The 21,565-nt window shown below is 45.2% G+C and overlaps 1 protein-coding gene across 1 annotated transcript; it reads right to left on the minus strand.

Moving 5' to 3' along the window:
• Positions 1-2,081: 2,081 nt before the first annotated feature.
• Positions 2,082-4,528, minus strand: LOC130367449 (E3 SUMO-protein ligase ZBED1-like). Its single transcript, XM_056569871.1, has 2 exons — positions 3,068-4,528; positions 2,082-2,971 (listed from the first exon to the last, which is right to left on the minus strand). Exons 1-2 carry the CDS (start codon positions 4,526-4,528, stop codon positions 2,543-2,545), a joined length of 1,890 nt encoding a protein of 629 aa, XP_056425846.1. The 3' UTR covers positions 2,082-2,542.
• Positions 4,529-21,565: the final 17,037 nt, after the last annotated feature.

Raw genomic sequence — 21,565 nt, forward strand, 5'->3', positions numbered from 1 at the left:
CCAATCCTCTTCTGGATCATCCAAATGCTCTCTAGCAAACTTTAGACAGGCCCAGACATGTACTGGCCTAAGCAAGGGGACACGTCTGGCACTGCAAGATTTGAGTCCCTGGCGGTGTAGTATGTTACTGATGGTAGCCTTTGTTACTTTGGTCCCAGCTCTCTGCAGGTCATTCACTAGGTCCCCCCATGTGGTTCTGGGATTTTTGCTCACCATTCTTGTGACCATTTTGACACCACGGAGTAAGATCTAAGCCTCATCCCCAATTCCTGTGATCCATCTTGGTCTTTCAGTAGAAAGACCAAGATGGATCACAGGAATTGGGGATGAGGCTTAGAGAGAGGAGGTGTAACATGCTGTGGCACTCCTTCTTGACACTTGGCTAAACATTGAACCCTTACGACAGGCAGCATATAGCCGTTTACAGGGTAGGGAGGCACCTAGTGGCCAGGACTTTTATCTAGGGTAAAAAGTCATTTTTGTCCAGTTAAAAGAGTCACAAGTATGTGGATGAAAGTTGTTTGAAACCATAGTGACCTTAATCATAACCAACAACTATTACTGATATACACACAAAAAAAGTATTGAAAAATTCAGCTTTTGTTCTAGCAGGATTTAACAACAAAGTAATGTCTTCGGGGGCCCAGCTAACATATGCATTAGGGGTGTGAATCGCCAATAATTTGGCGATTCGATTCGAATCGCGATACCAGGGTGGCGATTCGATATATCGCGATATATCGCGATACTGTCATGATGGCGATATATCGCGATATATCGCGATATTCCCTATTAAAAGCTTGGGAAAACTTATTCTACACATCAATACTACATTCACACAAAGATGTACTGTATTAAATATACATTTATTTTTTCTTAAGAACAATGAGGACTTACAAAGTCAAACAAGTGTTTAAGCAACAAACTCTTGTGCTTGCAGGATTTTTTTTCTTTTTTTTTATAACAAACCTAATACTTTTTGACAGCTTAGCTGAGGTTTGATACTAGATTTCACAAATAAATACAATTCTGTATAACATAAATAAAATACGAAGGCATGTGCCTTATAAATAAGGTTATTCCTTCCAGTATGTTTTTTACAAAAAAATAAAATAAAGTGCAATCCTGCTTTAATGCATTTTCAGAGTTAACATGAAGGCTACCAACTTCAACTGTTAAATGTTCCTTTAAGCTTTAAGGTGCAATATATAACAGTAGACAAACTCTACACTTAAAGGTGCAACAGCAAAATATCTGTTCTGTTCAGTAACACAAAAGGCCAACGCCTGGAATAGCAGAGTATCCATAATCCTAGTCCTCACACATACGACTCTGCTATTCCAGGCGTTGGCCTTTGTTATACTGCACAGCTGTTTTGCTGTTGCACTGGTGTAGTGTTATTTTTTTATAGTTGCCTTACTGTACTACTAGCACAGTAAGAGTGGAGACAACTATATAAACTCTACACTAGTGTAATAGGAAAACAGCGGTGAGAGCATTAACACAAAAAAGGACAATGCCTGGAATAGCAGAGTATCTTCCTCACAGTACTAGCAAAGTGTTTTGTCTGCCCCCCTGCTACAAGTGACTGCAGAATAAGTACATACTAGACGTGGTACAAGTTAGACAACTATTATGAAACCCTAAACTTACAAGTGCAACAGCAAAACATTTGTGTGGAGTACCAGGAGTATAAGGCCATCGCCTGGAATAGCTCCTATGACATGACTATAAGTAAGTATAAAAGGATGGAACATGCAAGGTTTTTTTTTGCATTGTAATGTTATGTAATCTACTAAGATTCTTGTTGAGAAACACAAGCTGATCTACATGCCAAGCTATAAAGATACTTCTTTGTGCAGACACAATGTCTCCTGCAGTGGAGAAAACTCATTGGCCCAGATTTATCAAACTGTGTGAGAGAAAAAGTGGAGAGATTTCCCCCCAGCAACCAATCACAGCTCAGCTTTCACTTTACCAGAGCTCGTTAGCTGAGCTGTGATTGGTTGCTGGGGGGAAATTTCTCTATTTTTTCTGTCACACAGTTTGATAAATCTGGGCCATTATGCGCAATATTCTAATCCTATGTGAGGAGGATACTCTGCTTCCAGGACTTTTTTTTTATACTGCACAGATGTTTAGCTGTTGCACTTTTAAGTGTAGATATTTACTTAATAGTTAGTTATTGATAACAGTAACACAACAATTATAAACTCTACACTTAAAAGTGCAACAGGCACAGCAAAACATCTGTGCAGTATAAAACAAAGGCCAACGCCTGGAATAGTAGAGTATCCTCCTCAAAAAGGTAGAGTACACTACAAAGTGTTTTGTCTGCATCCATGGTACAAGTGTTTCTGCAGAATATGTACATCTGTAGTAGACGTAGTAAGACAAGTTAGACAACTATTATAAAACCCTACACTGTTAAAAGTGCAACGTCAGCAAAACATGTTTGCAGTATAACAAACGCCAACGCCTGGAATAGCTCCTATGACATGACTACTATGACTAAAAGGATGGAACATGTGAGCTACTGAGCTTATTTTTTCTTCATCTTAAGATTCTTGTTGAGGAACACAAGCTGATCTACATGCCCAGCTTTAAGGACACTTCTTTGTGCAGACACAATGTCTCCTGCAGTGGAGAAAACTCGTTCTGCAGAGACACTTGTACCAGGGATGCAGAGGAAACACTTTGCTACTCTACCAATGTGAGGATACTCTGCAATGTGCTTCCTCCACCAGTCAAGAGGGTCATCACTGAGAGGCAAGGGGGTTTCATCTCTAAACATTCTAACTTCAGTTGCTGCAACATCATGTGCAGATTTTTGTGCTCGATGGTGTTTGTCAAAGGAAAAAGTTTGTCCAAGCAGCTCAGCCAATGCACATGATGCTCTGGGTTTCTTCATGGGTGGCTGGATGTTAGTTGCTGGTTGATTGTCTTCTTTGTCCTCCTCTTCTTCTTGCTGCTGAAAAACAAAAACAAGCAGTAATCAAATTGAAACTTAAGATATAAATAACATAATGTCAAACTCAATATTGCTTTGATGCTTTCACTCACCTACCATAGTAGAAGTAGTAGTTAGCTTTTGTATCTCAACCTCCACAGCTTCAGTCAGTCGTGCGTAGATGTCATCAGCCTCATCAGCAGGGAGGAAGGGTAGATTCTTGAACCGAGGGTCAACAGCTGATGCCATGTACAGGGTCTCCTTTTCATTTGCATATCTTTTTTTTAGATCTTGTGCTATTGCTTCCTTAATATCCTTGACTGTATCTGAATCATCAGGACTTCGTTCAGTGCCCATGATGAGCTTGGCATGAAGTGGTGCAATCAGTGACAGTGTTGGCATGCTCTCCTCTGACATCACTAATGTGGCATCTTTCATAGGCTTCAGAGCTTTCAGGACCTCTTCTGCACATGTGATGTCTGACTCAGTCAATGTGAAGATATCCTTTTCATTTTTCCTGACCTCATTGGAAAGAAGTGCTGCACATATTGCTGGTTGCTGTTCTAAAAACCTCTCAGTCATGTCATAGGAGCTATTCCAGCGTGTAACGACATCTGTAATCAGCCTGTGCTTTGGTAGCTGGAGTTGGTCCTGTTTGAGATTTAGCTGGTGACTGGCTATTGCACTGCGCCTAAAAAAGCCAGTGACACGCCTAATTCTTCCAAGCAGTCTGGCCACTGATGGTAGTTTAAGTGCTTTCTGTGAGGCTAGGTTTAGGCTGTGAGCAAAACACTGAATGTGGCTAACCTGTGCAAGTCTAGCAGCCACAGCCATATTGGCAGCATTATCTGTGACGACAACGGGATCTTTAGCAGTCAAGCCCCATTCATCAAGAGCACCACGGAGCAAACCTGCAATGTTTTCGCCAGTGTGGCTGTCATATATGGCTCGCGTTTGCAGCACGTGTGAGACTAACTTCCACTCGCCCGTAATGTGATGAGCTGTTATGGTCACGTACGACTCGGTACATCTGGAAGTCCAAGCATCACATGTCAAAGCCACTCTCCCGGCAGAACTCAGTTCCTCCAGCACAACCTTCTTTACATCTTTGTACATCTTCGGTAAAGCGATGTCTGTGATGTGTTGTCGGGAGGGTAGGGCGTAGCGGGGCTCCATCTCATTCACCATAATCTGAAAGCCCTCGTTCTCCACCACACTAAGAGGGCGCAGGTTTTTGCAAATGAAATAGAGCACAGATTGTGTTATTCTTGTTGCACGAATCGAGCCTGGTGGAAACTTGGCAGTATTAGCTTGGTCAAGAGTCCTCTGAGAAGCGGGGGTAGTGGTACTAGCTGCTTGTTTTAAGTTTACCTCTATGTCGCCATGATGCCTGGGCATGTGGGCACGTAGGTTTGTCGTATTCCCGCAGTATTTGATTCTGGCCTCACATATTTTGCACACTGCATGGCTCTTGTCATACTCCTTACTCCCTGGTTTATTGTAGAATCCAAAATGAGTCCAAATGCCCGCCTTATAACTCCCCGGCGCGTCCCGAATCTCTTTTTCATTGCCAGCCATGTTGATGCAGCGTTCACTCTGCAGCAGCTACCGCGAGACTACAGACTCAGACCAAACAGGAAGGAGAACATACGCACTCACAGGACAACTCTCGCGGGATCTTGTTCTTTCTCAGCTGCGACTCGCAGCTGAGAAAGAACAAGATCCCGCGAGAGTTGTCCTGTGAGTGCATAGACTGCGTACGTTCTCCTTCCTGTTTGTTCTGAGTCTGTAGTCTCGCGGTAGCATGTTAATTATAATAATTTATAAAAAAAAATCGATTCTCAGAATTTTAAAATCAATTCAGTATCGCGGAACAAAAAATCGCGATAATCGCGCGAATCGATTTTTTCTTACATCCCTAATATGCATAGATGTATTATGGAGTAAGACTGTCAACCAAACATATGTCTGGTTGCCATTACTCTTTTGAAAGCTAGATCATTACAAAAGGCAAAGGCTCTTTTTCAATAGTGTACTGTACTGCTTCATTTTTTCAGCCCACTTAATTTCAGCATTTTACTATTATTGTTTAAGGGATCCAATAAGGACACACACACACTTTTATACTGCAGTACTTTGCTTTTTCCTACATCATAATGATAAATGAGCCCTCCTTCCAAGTAACAGCGGCTGCCACTGTGCTCATAACTACAGTTTATTTAATGAGAATGGCACAGCAGTAGGATAGAAAAGGGTCAACTGACTTCTCAGATCAGGCCAATGGTACACTGAACACAAATTAAATATTAGTGTGGACTTCTACTGCAGATTGGTCCAATAAATTGGTATCATTTTCATTCTGGTTAGCTTTCAGATAGCCAGGGGGAGAGAAGTGGCGCCGACAGCCAGGGGGAGAGAAGGGACAGCAGCACCCATTGCCGGCGCCGCTGCCCCGTTGCCTCCCCCCATCCCCGGTGGCATAATTACCTGGGTCGTGTCCGCGCTGCTGCAGGCCTCCGGCGCGCGTCCCCTGCGTCGTTGCTATGCACGGTGCAGCGCACTGACGTCATGCGCCGCGCCATGCAGCGCATAGCAACGACGCCGGGGACGCACGCCGGAGGCCTGCAGCAGCGCGGACCCGACCCAGGTAATTATGCCACCGGGGATGGGGGGAGGCAACGGGGCAGCGGCGCCGGCAATGGGTGCCGCTGCCCCTTCTCTTCCCCTAGCTGTTGGCGCCGCTTCTCTTCCCCTGGCTATCGGCGCCGCCAATGGGGCGCCGGCACCGATAGTCAGGGGGACAGAACGGGCAGCGGCGCCGATAGCCAGGGGGAGAGAAGGGCCGGCAGCAGCGCTCTAGGTGTATCGTCGTATAACACGCACATGGACTTTAGGCTAAAAATTTTAGCCTAAAAAGTGCGTGTTATACGCCGATAAATACGGTATATGTGTGTGTGTAATGTTGATCAGGAGATCGCAAGGGGGTCCAAGAGGATAGGGAATATGTTTTTATATAGTGCCCTCAATAAAAACATATTTGAAATTGTGTTGCCTAATTTTTTGTTTTGCTGATTTGAGATATATACTAATTTATACTATAAAAATTACTATTTATACTGTAAAATGACTATACTATTTTATTTCATTTTTTGTACATTTTTATGGGGGCTACCATATTGCCTGAGCTGTTTATAACAGCATATAATGATATGCTTTACAGCAGGGATATAGATCAGCAATATACAGGACCTGTCCCATTCAGATTAATTGGAGACATATACAGAGGTCATTCTACAGGGAGGGGGGATGCTCATCTTTGCTGTGATTGGTGGAGGATCCAGTGTCACCTTTCACTGTACTCATGTCTGTGATGAGAAGAAAGGCATTACTGGGAAATGATCTATACAGAACAGGATGTCCCAACTTAGTTTTAGCCCTATTAGCCAGAAAGGAAATGACAAGATTTTAGGATTATTATACAATATAGATAGCAAAATGAAAAAACATCAACAAAAATTCGTAAAAAACGTGTTTAACATAAAAACCTGATTTAACCCCTTAGTGACTCAGCCCTTTTTTGCAATTCTGACCACTGTCACTTTATGCATTAATAACTCTGCGATGCTTTTACTTTTCATTCTGATTCCAAGATAGTTTTCTAGTGACATATTCTACTTTATGTTAGTGGTACATTTTTGGTGATACTTGCATCATTTCTTAGTGAAACATTCCAAAATTTTATGAAAAATGAAAATGGACATCCCAAATAAATAATAAATTGATTCACATATATAATATGTTGACATAAAGTTGACATGTTTTTACTTTTTGAAGACATTAGAGGGCTTCAAAGTATTGCAGCAATTTTCAATTTTTTCATAAAAATTTCTAAATCTCTATTTTTCTCTGACCAGTTCAGTTTGAAGTGGATTTGAGGGGCTTTAATGTTAAAAAATACCCCATAAATGACCGTATTATAAAACTGCACCCCTCAAAGTATTCAAAATGACATTCAGAAAGTGTGTTAACCATTTAGGTGTTTTACAGGAATAGCAGCAAAGTGAAGGAGAAAATTTTAAATCTTAATTTATACACTCTCATGTTCTTGTAGAGCCATTTTTTTAATTTTTACAAGGGGTAAAAGAAGAGAAATACCCCCAATTTTTTTAACGCAATATCTCTTGAGTAAGGACATATGTGGATGTACAGTGTTCTGCTGGCGCAGTAGAGGGCTCGGAAGAGAAGGAGCGACAATGGGATTTTGGAGAGTGAATTTTGCTGAAATGGTTTTTGGTGGGCATGTCGCATTTAGGAAGCCCCTATGGTGCCAGAACAGCAAAATAAAAAAAAAACACATGGCATTCTATTTTGGAGACTCAAGGAATGTAACAAGGGGAACAGTGAGCCTTAATACCCCACAGGTGCTTGACAACTTTTCGTTAAAGTTGGATGTGTAAATGAAAAAAACTTTTTATTCACTAAAATGCTGGTTTTTCCCCAAATTTTACATTTTTTACAAGGGGTAATGGGAGAAAATGCCCCCCAAAATTTGTAACCCCATTTCTTCTGAGTATGGAAATACCCCATGTGTGGATATTGAGCTTTTGGAGAGAGAAATTGTTTGGAATGGAAGTCGGGGGCCATGTGCGTTTATAAAGCCCCCATGGTGCCAGAACAGTGAATCCCCCCACATGTGACCCCATTTTGCAAACTACACCCCTCACAGAATGTAATAAGGGGTGCAGTGAGCATTTATACACAAACTGGCTTTTGACAAATCTTTGGAACAGTGGGCTGTGCAAATTAAAAATTAAATTTTTCATTTTCACAGACCACTGTTCCACAAATCTGTGAGACACCTGTGGGGCAATAATGCTCACTGTACCCCTTATTACATTACGTGAGGGGTGTAGTTTCCAGAATGGGGTACTATGTGGGGGGCTCCATTGTACTGGCACCATGGGGGCTTTGTAAACACATGTGACCTTCAATTCCGGACATATTTTCACTTCAAAAGCCCAATGGCGCTTCTTCTCTTCTGAGCATTGCAGTGCGCCCGTAGAGCACTTTAAATCCACATATGGGGTATGTTCATACTCAGAAGAAATGGGGTTACAAATTTTGGGGGGCTTTTTTTCATTTTCACATCCAACTTTAATGAAAATTTGTCAAACACCTGTGGGGTGTTAAGGCTCACTATACCCCTTGTTATGTTCCATGAGGGGTGTAGTTTCCCAAATGGGGTCACACGTGGATATTAATTTTTTTGCGTTTATGTCAGAAGCGCTGGAAAATCAGCCACCCCTGTGCAAATCACCAATTTAGGCCTCAAATGTACATAGTGCGCCCTCAATCCTGAGGCATGTTGTGCGCCCGTAGAGCATTTTGCGTCCACAAATGTGGTATTTCCGTACTCAGGAGAAATTGCGTTACAAGTTTTGGGGTCTTTTTTTTCCTTTTACCGCTTGTGAAAATGAAAGTATGGGGCAACACCAGCATGTTAGTGTAAAATGTTTTATTTTTTTTAACACTAACAGGCTGGTGTAGACCCCAACTTTTCTTTTTCATAAGGGGTAAAAGAAGAAAAAGCCCCCCAAAATGTGTAACGCAATTTCTCCTGAGGACGGAAATACCCCATATGTGGCCCTAAACTGTTTCCTTGAAATACAACAGGGCTCCGAAGTAAGAGAGCGCCATGTGCCTTTGAGGACTGAATTTGGGATTTGCATAGGGGTGTACTCGGGTGCAAGCGTTACAATTGCCTCCACCATTGCCTCCAATTGCATACAGGGTTCCTCCACCTGTTGCTAAACTCCCAGCATGCCTGGACAGTCAATGGCTGTCTGGAAATGCTGGGAGTTGTTGTTTTGCAACAGCTGGAGGCTCCGTTTTGAAACATTGGCGTACAATATGTTTTTCATTTTTATTGGGGGGGGGGGAGAGTGTAAAGGTGTGTATATGTAGTGTTTTACCCTTAAATTTGTGTAGTGTAGTGCAGTGTAGTGTAGTGTAGTGTTTTCAGGGTACATTCACGGGCGGGGGTTAACTGTGAGTTTCCTGCTAGGAGTTTGAGCTCCAGCTCAGACTTGAAGCAGGAAACTAACTGTAAACCCCCGCCCGTGTGACAGACTGAATGCTGGGAGTTGTACTTTTGCAACAGCTGGAGGCACACTGGTTGGAAAACCTTTAGTTATGTTCTGTTACCTAACTCAGTATTTTCCAACCAGTGTGCCTCCAGCTGTTGCAAAACTACAACTCTCAGCATGTACTGATAGCCGAAGGGCATGCTGGGAGTTGTAGTTATGCAACAGTTGGAGGCACGCAACAACAACTCCCAGCATGCTGAGACAGCCGTTTGCTGTTCGTGCATGCTGGGAGTTGTAGTTTTGCAAGATTTAGAGGGCCATGGTTTAGAGACCACCACACAGTGATCTCCAAACTGTAGTCCTCCAGATGTTGCAAAACTACAAATCTCAGCATGCCCAAACAGCTGTATGGGCATGCTGGGAGTTGTAGTTTTGCAATATCTGGAGGGCTACAGTTTATAGAGACCACTGCATAGTGGTCTCCAAACTGAGGCCCTCCAGATGTTGCTAGGCAACAACTTACTTCCTGGATCCTGCAGCAGGATCGCCGCCTGCCACCAATCGGTAAGCCACCTCCATCGCCGCCGCTCACATCTCAGTTCCCCCGCTCTGCCCAGACTACCGTGGGTGGGCAGAACAGGGGAACCGAGCTTTATTCCCCCTCCCCGATCTGCTATTGGTCGGTCACTTCTGACTGACCAATAGCAGGGATAGGAGGGGTAGCACCCCTGCCACCTCACTCCTATCCCTTCAAGGGGATTGGGGCTGTCTTGGAAAGCCACGATCACGCTTATTTTCCGGATCACTGGAGACCTGTATGACCCGGAATCGCAGCAGATCGATGGTCTCAGAACCCCCCCCCCAGGCGTTGGCACAGGATGCCTGCTGAGTGATTTCAGCAGGCATCTTGGCCCAGTTCCCGACTGGCAAGTGGCGGGGACAGGAATTCCCACGGGCATACAGGTATGCCCTTGGTCCTTAAGGATCAGGCATCCAGGACATACCTGTACGCTCTGCGTCCCCAAGAGGCTAAACAATAGGTAATTTTCTCTTGACACATTCCCTCTTGGGCATGGAGTTCACCAGAGCTTTACAGGTTGCCACTGGAGTCCTCTTCCACTCCTCCCTGACAGCATCACAAAGCTGGTTGATGTTAGATAACTTGTGCCCCTCTACCTTTTGTTTGAGGATGCCCCGCCCACATATGCTCTATAGGGTTTAGGTTTGGAGCCATGCTTGACCAGTCCATTACCTTTACCCTCATCTTCTTTGGCAAAACAAAGGTTGTCTTGGAGATGTTGGGTCGGTATCATGTTAGAATATTGCCCTGCTGAGCAGTCAGCGAAGGGAGAGGATCATGCTTTCCTTCAGTATGTCACAGTGTATGTTGGCCTTTATGGTGACCTGTAGCTCCCCAGTGAGTATCTCTCTCCTCCTAATTAGGTATCTGGATCAGCATATGCTGGAGAGAAAGAAATCACTCTGACACGCAGTTCAGATAAATGATACTTCCTGTTTATTTTTAACAATTTCAAGGTTTTTATAATCTTGTAACAATGGGCCGTGTGCAAAGCTATATAAATAACTGTCCTTGTGATTGGTTTCTTCCATCTGTAGGTGTTTCTTGTCCATCACGTGGCCTTATCATCCAGGGTCACATGGTCTTATCATCCAGGGATGTAGTCCCTGTTCGGGCACCATCTTAAGACATTCTTTCAAACTTGATGGGAGGAGGGAGTGGGTTAGTGAGTAAAGAGGAGGGGGGAGGTTGTTATGGCTGAGGAGTAGAGGATCCGCTTACCTGTGTGGACGATGGAGTGGGCCGTATCAGGGAGCGGTGTCTAAGGTGCTGCTGATTTTCACCAGAGCCCGACGCAAAGCAGGATGGACTTGCTGCGGCAGGTGGCACCCAGGTCGTTACCCTTGATACAACTCGTCCATACAGGTGGCCGAGATGTACATGATACTGGATGGATAAGGCAACTCATAGTCAGGACAGGCAGGCGGTCAGGGCAGGCGGCACAGAAGCAAGGTCAGGTCACAAAGCAAGAGGCCAGAGGGCAGGCGGCACAGAAGCAAGGTCAGGGTACGTAGCAACAGGCAAAACCTACACAAAATTTCTAGCCTTATATAAAAAAAATTGTGATAAATTCTTTTTCACCACATGAATCCATAAAGACATCTGTTCTGATCACCTGATTACAGATTGAGCAATCACCACAAGGAACTGATCCCCACTTTGGGTCTGTTGAAGAAAAGATATATGGTGATTTAGGAGGGATATAATGGCTTTTCACCAGGATATCCCTTAATGATTTGCCGTCGCTTGAGGTTGTGCTGGTAATAACTTACGAAGGTCAGAATTTTGTTGTACAGGGTGGGCCATTTATATGGATACACCTTAATAAAATGGGAATGGTTGGTGATATTAACTTCCTGTTTGTGGCACATTAGTATATGTGAGGGGGGAAACTTTTCAAGATGAGTTGTGACCATGGCGGACATTTTGACGTCAGCCATTTTGAATCCAACTTTTGTTTCTTCAATAGAAAGAGGGCAATGTGACACATCAATTGGGAATTTCACAAGAAAAACAATAATGTGCTTAACATAACTTTATTCTTTCATGAGTTATTTACAAGTTTCTGACCACTTATAAAATGTGTTCAATGTGCTGCCCATTGTGTTGGATTGTCAATGCAACCCTCTTCTCCCACTCTTCACACATTGATAGCAACACCGCAGGAGAAATGCTAGCACAGGCTTCCAGTATCCGTAGTTTCAGGTGCTGCACATCTCGTATCTTCACAGCATAGACAATTGCCTTCAGATGACCCCAAAGATAAAAGTCTAAGGGGGTCAGATCGGGAGACCTTGGGGGCCATTCAACTGGCCCACGACGACCAATCCACTTTCCAGGAAACTGTTCATCTAGGAATGCTCGGACCTGACACCCATAATGTGGTGGTGCACCATCTTGCTGGAGAAATTCATGGAACTTGCCGAGTTCAGTGCATAAAGAGGGAAACACATCATCATGTAGCAATTTCACATAGCCAGTGGCATTGAGGTTTCCATTGATGAAGAATGGCCACACTATCTTTGAACCCCATATACCACACCATACCATAAATTTTTGTGTTCCAACAGTCTTGGAGGGATCTATCCAATGTGGGTTAGTGTCAGACCAATAGCAGTGGTTTTGTTTGTTAACTTCACCATTCACATAAAAGTTTGCCTCATCACTGAACAAAATCTTCTGCGTAAACTGAGGGTCCTGTTCCAATTTTTGTTTTGCCCATTCTGCAAATTCAGTGCGCCGATCTGGGTCATCCTCGTTGAGATGCTGCAGTAGCTGGAGTTTGTAAGGGTGCCATTTGTGAGTAGCTAATATCCGCCGAAGGGATTTTCGACTAATGTCACTCTCCAGTGACATGCGGAGAGAGCTACGGTGTGGGCTCTTGCTGAATAAAGCTAGGACAGCCACTGATGTTTCTTCATTAGGGACAGATTTCATGCGTCCACATTTTGGCAAATCCAACACTGAACCAGTTTCACGAAACTTAGCAAGCAGTTTGCTAACTGTAGCATGGGAGATGGGTGGTCTCGTAGGGTGTCCTGCATTGAAATGTGCTGCAATTATCCGGTTACTGCGTTCACCAGATATCAACACAATTTCTATCCGCTCCTCACGTGTTAACCTCGACGACATGTCAATGGCAGTAAACAAAGAGAAACTTGTAAATAACTCATGAAAGAATAAAGTTACATTAAAACCAAGCACATCATTGTTTTTCTTGTGAAACTCCCAATAAGTTTGATGTATCACATGACCCTCTTCCTATTGAAAAAACAAAAGTTAGATTCAAAATGGCCGACTTCAAAATGGCCACCATGGTCACCACCCATCTTGAAAAGTTTCCCCCCTCACATATACTAATGTGCCACAAACAGGAAGTTAATATCACCAACCATTCCCATTTTATTAAGGTGTATCCAAATAAATGGCCCACCCTGTAGTATCGGCCAGAACTTTTTCAGAGAGCACATCATATCTTTCCACCTACAGTGATAATCCGTTATCATTCTAATATCTGTAGAGTCTCTTTTCTTATTTCTTGAGTGCAATAGTTGAGATAAAAAAAAAAAACACATACCATACCATTTTGGAAACTAGACCCCTTGAGGAACGTAACAAGGAATAAAGTGAGCCTTAATACCCCACAGGTGTTTCTCGACTTTTGCATATGTAAAAAAAAAAATGGGGTCACATGTGGGTATTAGTTTCCAAAATGGGGTCACATGTGGGTATTTATATTTTTGCGTTTATGTCAGAACCGCTGTAAAATCAGCCACCCCTGTGCAAATCACCAATTTAGGCCTCAAATGTACATTGTGCGCTCTCACTCCTGAGCCTTGTTGTGCGCCCACAGAGCATTTTACGCCCACATATGGGGTATTTCTGTACTCAGGAGAAATTGCGTTACAAATTTTGGGGGTCTTTTTTTCCTTTTAACGCTTGTGAAAATAAAAAGTATAGGGCAACACCAGCATGTTAGTGTAAAATGTTTTATTTTTTTACACTAACAAGCTGGTGTAGCCTCAACTTTTCCTTTTCATAAGGGGTAAAAGGAGAAAAAGCCCCCCAATATTTGTAGTGCAATTTCTCCCGAGTTCGGAGCTACCCCATATGTGGCCCTAAACTGTTTCCTTGAAATACGACAGGGCTCTGAAGTGAGAGAGCGCCATGCGCATTTGAGGACTAAATTAGGGATCGCATAGGGGTGGACATAGGGGTATTCTACGCCAGTGATTCCCAAACAGGGTGCCTCCAGCTGTTGCTAAATTCCCAGCATGCCTGGACAGTCAGTGGCTGTCCGGAAATGCTGGGAGTTGTTATTTTGCAACAGCTGGAGGCTCCGTTTTGGAAACACTGCCGTACAATACGTTTTTAATTTTTATTGGGGGGGGGGGACAGTGTAAGGGGGTGTATATGTTGTGTTTTACTCTTTATTATGTGTTAGTGTAGTGATTTTAGGGTACATTCGCACTGACGTGTTATGGTGAGTTTCCCGCTAGGAGTTTGAGCTGCGGCGAAAAATTTGCTGCAGCCCAAACTTGAAGCAGGAAACTTACCGACGGGCATGCTGGGAGAAGTAGTTATGCAATAGCTGGAGGTACGCAACTACAACTCCCAGCATGCCGAGACAGCTGATAGCTGTTTGGACATGCTGAGATTTGCAGTTTTTCAACATCTGGAGGGCTACAGTTTTAGAGAACACTGCAAAGTGATCTCCAAACTGTGGTCCTCCAGTTGTTGCAAAACTACAATTCCCAGCATGCCCTGACAGCAAACAGTTGTTTGGGCATGCTAGGAGTTGTAGTTTAGCAAGATCTGGAGGGCTACAGTTTAGGGATCACTATATAGTGGTCTCAAACTGTAGCCCTCCAGCTGTTGCAAAACTACATATTCCAGCATGCCCAAACAGCTGTCTGGGCATGCTGGGTATTGTAGTTTTGCATCATCTGGAGGGCTACAGTTAGTGACCACTGTATAATGATCTCAAACTGTACCCTCCAGATGTTGCTAGGCAACTCCCCAGCTTCCGTCGGATCCAGCCACAGGTCATCGCCGCCCGCCGATCTCCATCGCCCGCAGCCTCCGCCGCCTGCCAGGATCGGTAAGTGGATCTTCGGCGCTGGTCCCTGTCGTTTCCCCATCCTGCCCCACCTATTGTGGGAGGGCAGGACGGGGAAAACGAAAGTAAACCCCCCCTCCCCCGATCTGCTGTTGATGGTCGCGTCTAGACCACCAATAGCAGGGATAGGCGGGGTGGCACCCGTGCCACCTCACTCTTATCGCTTCAGGGGGATCCTGGGTGTCTTAGACACCCGCGATCCCCCTTACATTCAGGGTCACCGGGTCACTATAGACCCGTAATGACCAGGAATCGCGCAAATCGCAAGTGTGAATTCACTTGCGATTTGCCACGATCGTTGACATGGGGGGGTCTGATGACCCCCCTGGGCATTTGCACGGGATGCCTGCTGAATGATTTCAGCAGGCATCCCGGTCCGATCTCCGCCCGGCGGGGACCGGAACTGCCCATGACGTAACTGTACGTCATGGGTCCTTAAGACCCAGGGTGTCGGGACGTAACATTACGTGATGGGTCCTGAACGGGTTAATATAGGAGGGTAGGTTCCGCACACAAGGTTGTAAGAAGAAATCAAGAAATCGGCATACCGGTTCACATATACTCCCCCGGGCTGACCCATTGTCACAGCATGTCTTTGGGAACTTTAGGTAACAAATACAGCGTTGCCACCACCAATGTAGCAACAGGGTCTGGAACACAGCAAGGCAAGGCACAAACAGAAAGCTTTCTCTTAGGCTGATAAGGTACAAAGATCCAGCAATGGTTAAAAGGACGTGCCCGTGCTTATGGGGTCATGGGAAAGCAAGAACCAATTAAGTGTGTACTGTCCCTTAAAATTTCACAGAGCCGGCGGGCGCGCACCCTAAGAGGTGGTGGACAGGCTGTGGTCGAACCGCAGAACAGGACAAGCCTGGCAGCGGAGGAGGAGTGCTTCCGCAGCCAGCATGTCTGACCGCAGCGCAACTCCCAGACTCCCAACAGACCCCCCCCCCCCCTCCTTAGGTCTCCCCCTATTTTTAGGCCAGAGAAACCTGAGCACCAGATCCCGGTCTAAGATGTTTTCCTCAGGCTCCCAGGGCCTCTCTTCAGGACCAAAACCTTTCCAATCAACCAGGAAGTACCACTTCCCCCTGATGGTAGTGAGTATCTCATGGACTTCAAACACATCAGAGAACCCGATGACAAGGGCTGGAGAGATATTCTTCTGAGAAAAGCGATTACGAACCAAAGGCTTGAGGAGGGAGACATGGAAAGAGTTCGGGATGCGCAGAGAAGGAGGGAGGTGTAGCTTGTACGCAGCCGGATTGATGCAGCAAAGAACTTTAAAAGGACCCAAGAACCGCGGACCCAACTTGTAACTAGGTTGTTTCAGCCGAACATATTTCGCAGAGAGCCAAACATTGTCTTTGGGGGAAAAGATAGGTGGAGACCTCCTATTTTTGTCAGCCTGGGACTTCATGCGGGAGGAGGCGACTGCTAAAGAGTGCCGGGTTTCCTGCCAAATGGATTGAAAGTCCTGAATCAAGTTATCAGCTGCTGGTACTCCAGAAGAAGTGGGCTGAGGTAGAGGAGGACGAAGGTGATGACCGTAAACTACAAATCACGGAGTGGTACCTGTAGAATCAGAGTCACGATGATTGTAGGAGAACTCAGCCCAGGACAATAGATTGGACAAGTTATCCTGCCGGACTGAAACAAAATGGCGTAGATATTCTCCAAGGAATTGGTTCACCCGCTTCACCTGGCCGTTGATTTGCAGATGGTACGCAGAAGAAAAGTCCAATTTGACTTGGACCCGCCAAAGCTTGGAAACAAATTGAACCCCTCTGTCAGACACGATGTGAAGCGGAAGACCAAAATGTGCCGGAAACATATATCTGCCAACTGAGGAGCAGAAGAAAGACCAGGCAGTGATACAAAATGAGCCATCTTGGAGAAATGATCAACGACCATCCAAATGACCATGCAACTGGAGGAGGACGGCAGATCGTAATGAAATCCATGGCAATATGGGTCCACGGAGACTCTGGGATGTGAAGAGGCTGTAAGAGACCAGCTGGTTTGCTACGAGGTGTTTTGTCACAAGCACAAATTGCGCAGGAACGGACATAGTCAGCAACATCGTGTTCCAGGTTCGGCCACCAGTAATGGGTGATGAGCAGAGTAGATTTCCATATTCCCGGGTGACTGGCCAATAAGGAACAATGTCCCCAGTTTAGCACTTTAGTCCTCAGGCGAGGTGGTACAAAAGTCTTTCCCAGAGGAACTTGCTGAAGGTTGACCGATGTTGCCGTAACCAAACGATCTGGAGGCACAATATGGCGAGGTAAATGTTCCTGACTCACTACATTGGAGACACATGAGAGGGCATAAGCTCTGATGTTCTTGTGTGCTGGTTGAAAATGAATGAGAAAATTAAACCGGGAAAAGAAAAGAGACCACCTGGCCTGCCAGGGGTTCAGACATTAGTTTACTGTAAATAAAGAAGATTGTTATGGTCCCTATAGATATTGATAGGATGAGTAGTCCCCTCTAACAAGTGATGCCATTCTTCCAGAGCAAGTTTAATGGCCAAGAGTTCACGGTCACAAATGGTATAATTCCTCTCTGCAGGAGAAAAAGTTTTAGAGAAGAAGCTGCAAGTCACCGTCTTGCCCTTAGAGGACTTTTGAGTCAACTTCTCTAAGAGACATTTCTCGAACATGGCATAGAGATGGTTGCTCCGCAGGCATCTCAGAAACTGAGGTACTTGAGTGCATTGGACTTCCAAGTTGGCCGAGAAGATCAAGATGTCGTCCAGATACACCAAAACACAAGTGTAAAGGAGATCTTGAAAAATGTCATGGACAAATTCTTGAAAAACGGCCGGGGCGTTACACGAGTGTTAAAAGAGATCTTCCACTCGTTTCCTTCCCGGATTCTAATGAGATTGTTTGCCCCTCGCAAGTCCATCTTGGTGAAAATCTTAGCTCCCCGTTGATGGTAGAGATATACAGAGGCTTAGCAAGCTGTATGACTGGGAGAAGATATTTGTGGACCAGAGAGACATCCACGAAGTTCCCTGCTGAACTAGAGTCCACAAAAGCAGAAACAGAGAACGAGGAACCAGAGGATGAGAAGAGCCGGACAGGCATGTATAAGCGAGGAGAGGAAGTATTCACACCTAGAGACGCCTCTCCCACGTGCCCTAGGTGCGTGCGTTTCCCAGTCGCTGAGGCCGAAGAGGGCAGTTTATGCAAAAATGCTACGGGCTGGCACAGTAAAGGCACAGATTCTCCCCCCGACGGCGTGACCTCTCTTGTGGAGACCGGTGTGCACGATCCACCTGTATGGGCTCTTCGGAGGATGGCAAAGACGTAGGAAAAGGAGGTCGCTGAAACACCGGAGCCAAACGAGGAAGGCGACGAGAAAGGGCAGGTTCGTGTTCTTGAAGGAGCTCCTCTTGCTTCTCAGCAAAACGCACATCAATGCGGGTAGCCAGCAGAATGAGTTCACTCAGGGTACAAGGAGGATCCCGAGCAGCCAAATCATCCTTGACGCTGCTGGAAAGTCCTTTCTTGAAGGTGGCACATAGGGCTGCATTATTCCAGTCAAGTTCAGAAGCCAGGGTGTGAAATTTGACCACATACTTGCCAACAGAAGAATCCCCTTGGTGGAGGTTCAGAAGCGCAGATTCGGCAGAGGAAGACCGAGCAGGCTCTTTAAAGACGCTGCGGAATTCAGAGAGGAAAGCTTGCAAGTTGGTAGTCACCAGGTCACTTCTGTCCCAGAGAGGAGTGGCCCAGGCCAGAGCCTTACCAGAGAGCAGACTAACCACGAAGGCCACCTTGGCACGCTCAGTCAGGAACTGATCGGCCATCAGTTCAACATGCATAGAGCACTGAGTCACGAATCCCCTACACAATTTAGGGTCCCCTTAATACTTCGTTAGAAGGGATAAACGAAGTTTGGGACCGATGGATGCTGCAGACACCGGAGCAGCCACTGGGGCAGGTTGCGGTTGTTGCTCCTGCTGTAGTTGCTGCTGCTGGACAGGGAGAAGCTGTTGCATCATCGTGGACAGTTAGTTCAACTGCTGTACTTGTTGCGCTATTTGCTGGGACTGCTGAGCCACAATAGGAGCGAGGTCAGGAGCATCTGGCAGAGGCACCCCAGTGGGATCCATGGCCGGATATTACTGTTACGGCTGAGGAGTAGTGGATCCGCTTACTGTGTGGATGATGGTGTGGGATATATCAGGGAGCGGAGTCTAAGGTGCCGCTGGTTTTCATCAGAGCTCACCGCTAAGCAGGATGGACTTTCTGCGGCAGGCGGCACCCAGGTCGCTACCCCTGATACGACTTATCCACACAGGCAGCCGAGATGTACGTGGTACTGGATGGACAAAGCTACTCATAGTCAGGACAGGCAGGCGGTCAGGGCAGGCAGCACAGGAGCAAGGTCAGGTCACGAAGCAAGAGGTCGGAGGGCAAGTGGCACAGAAGCAAGGTCAGGGTACGTAGCAACAGGATCTGGAACACGGCAAGCACAAACAGAATGCTTTCTCTTAGGCTGATAAGGCACAAAGATCCGGCAAGGGTCAAAAGGAAGTGCCTGTACTTATAGGGTCATGGGAAAGCAAAAACCAATTAAATGTGTACTGTCCTTTTAAATTTTACAGAGCCGGCGCGAGCTCCCTAGGAGGCGGGGGCACACACGCTAGCAAGCGGGAAGAGAGTGGAGACCACCGAGAAGGTAAGAGGTGGTGGACAGGCTACAGTCGCATCGCGGGATGCGAACCGCAGAACGGGACAAGCCAGGCAGTGGAGGAGGAGTGCGTCCGTGGCCAGCCTGTCTGACCGCGGCGCAACTCCTAACGGAGGTGAGTGGCCTTTTTAGTAAGCATATTCTGAAATAGACATTTTAGCTCACCCACCACACCAGCAGCACTCATGCAGCCCCAGACCATGACACTCCCACCACCATGCTTGACTGTAGGCAAGACACCCTTGTCTTAGTACTCCTCACCTGGTTATTGCCGCCTGACACCAACTGAACTAAATAACTTTATTTTGGTCTCATTGAACCACAGACATGGTTCTAGTAATCAAATCCATGCCCTTAGTCTGCTTGTCTTCAGCAAACTGTTTGTGGGCATTTTTGTGCATCATCTGTAGAAGAGGCTTCCTTCTGGGAAGTTAGCCATGCAGACCAATGTGATGCAGTGTGTGGTGTATGGCTCTGAGCACTGACAGGCTTACATTTTTTTTAGAATACTTTATTGGTATTTTCAGGTTTACAAGCCAAGCTCTGCTACCCTGAGCCAACTAGGTTACTTGGTCCCATACGTTCCACTCTCCTAGAACCCTCAGAAAAGCTTTCTTATCCTTATAATAGATAAGCTCATATCTTTTTATTTGTTCTAAATAGAGTGTTGCAAGTACTTTAAATGTTGTCATGTGATCACATGATCAACTCACGTGACTCTGGTTGAGTCAGGTGCGTTGATGCTGACAGGCTTATAGTAATCTGTACGGACCAGGATTATATGATGAGCGCATGCGCATATTATGGATACTGCTGGCGCATGCGCAGTACGCTTCGTCCTCTCACGAGGATTTGCAGAACGCGACATAGGACAATAGCGCAGGTGCATTTGAGGTATGCGAGGCACGGACTGGGGGCGGAAGTGCCTGCCAGGAATATGGAGGGCGGAAGTACACGCCGTGTTCTGGCGTGTGCTGATGGCCACCCTGGATGCGAGACCCAACTCTCCACCTGACAGGTATTTCAATTACTACTGTGCCATATATAAAGACAGACATGGACAGATTATCCACAACACCCCTGAGGAAGTCACTATGGAGTGACATAACGCGTGGGGTCCTGGTTGTCCTGTCCTGCTCCCGTATTCAGCTTCTCCTCCTTCTGTGGTTTGCCTATTTCATCATTTATTTTGCTATTGTGCATCCATTTGAACATTATCTTATAATTTGCTTGGGTATCAATATTTCATATATGCAAACTTGGAGTAGCAGCTTTACATTTGATATTTTGGGCAGGACAGGTTGGGTAGGGGGTCCATGGCCCCTTCCCATGTTGTGGTTTTGCTCTTTGTTTGAGCATTTTAATTGTTTTTAAATGTCCATGTCATCTTTCTTTATTCATATTTGTTGTTGTTTTTAACTCAATAAAGACTGTTTTGTATCTATATGAATTATTGATTGGGTATGCACTTTTTTGCAGCTTTCTTTTCTTCTCCTTTTGTACTATATTGTGATTTTGCTGCTAGTAGCACCCCATATTATTACCTAGATATGTTAGGTTGAGCCTCCCCTTTCCCCCTTTCTTATGGTTTTTATTTGTTCTATCTCTCCTATTCCTTTCTATCTGGACTTTCTGGGACAAACCACTTTCTCAACATAATGATCTTAGCTATCCAAGGATCTTTAAACCGACAGAATTCCTTAAAGGGGTATTCCAGGAAAAAAACATTTTCTCTTATATCAACTGGCTCCAGTTAAACAGATTTTTAAATTACTTCTATTAAAAAATCTTAATCTTTTCAATAATTATCAGCTGCTGAAGTTTAGTTGCTTTTTTCTGTCTGGAAACAGTGCTCTCTGCTGACATCTCTGCTTGTCTCGGGAACTGCACAGAGTAGAAGAGGTTTGCTATGGGGATTTGCTTCTAAACTGAGAGGTTTCCGAGACACGTGTCATCAGAGAGCACTTAGATAGAAAAGAACCACTCAACTTCAGCAGCTCAAAAGTACTTAAAGGATTAATATTTTTTAATAGACATAATTTACAAATCTGTTTAGCTTTCTGGAGCCAGTTGATATATATATTTATATATATATATAAAAAAAAAGTTTTTTCCCTGGACAA

Source organism: Hyla sarda, chromosome 4 (assembly GCF_029499605.1).
Source record: "Hyla sarda isolate aHylSar1 chromosome 4, aHylSar1.hap1, whole genome shotgun sequence".
In the NCBI taxonomy this organism is placed as follows: domain Eukaryota; kingdom Metazoa; phylum Chordata; class Amphibia; order Anura; family Hylidae; genus Hyla; species Hyla sarda.

Excerpts from the sequence above, each read along its gene's own strand:
- LOC130367449 (XM_056569871.1), bottom strand. The coding sequence starts at position 4,528 with ATGGCTGGCAATGAAAAAGAGATTCGGGACGCGCCGGGGAGTTATAAG. Across the intron at positions 2,972-3,067 it reads TAACTACTACTTCTACTATG|CAGCAAGAAGAAGAGGAGGA; the intron begins GTAGGTGAGTGA and ends TTTGTTTTTCAG.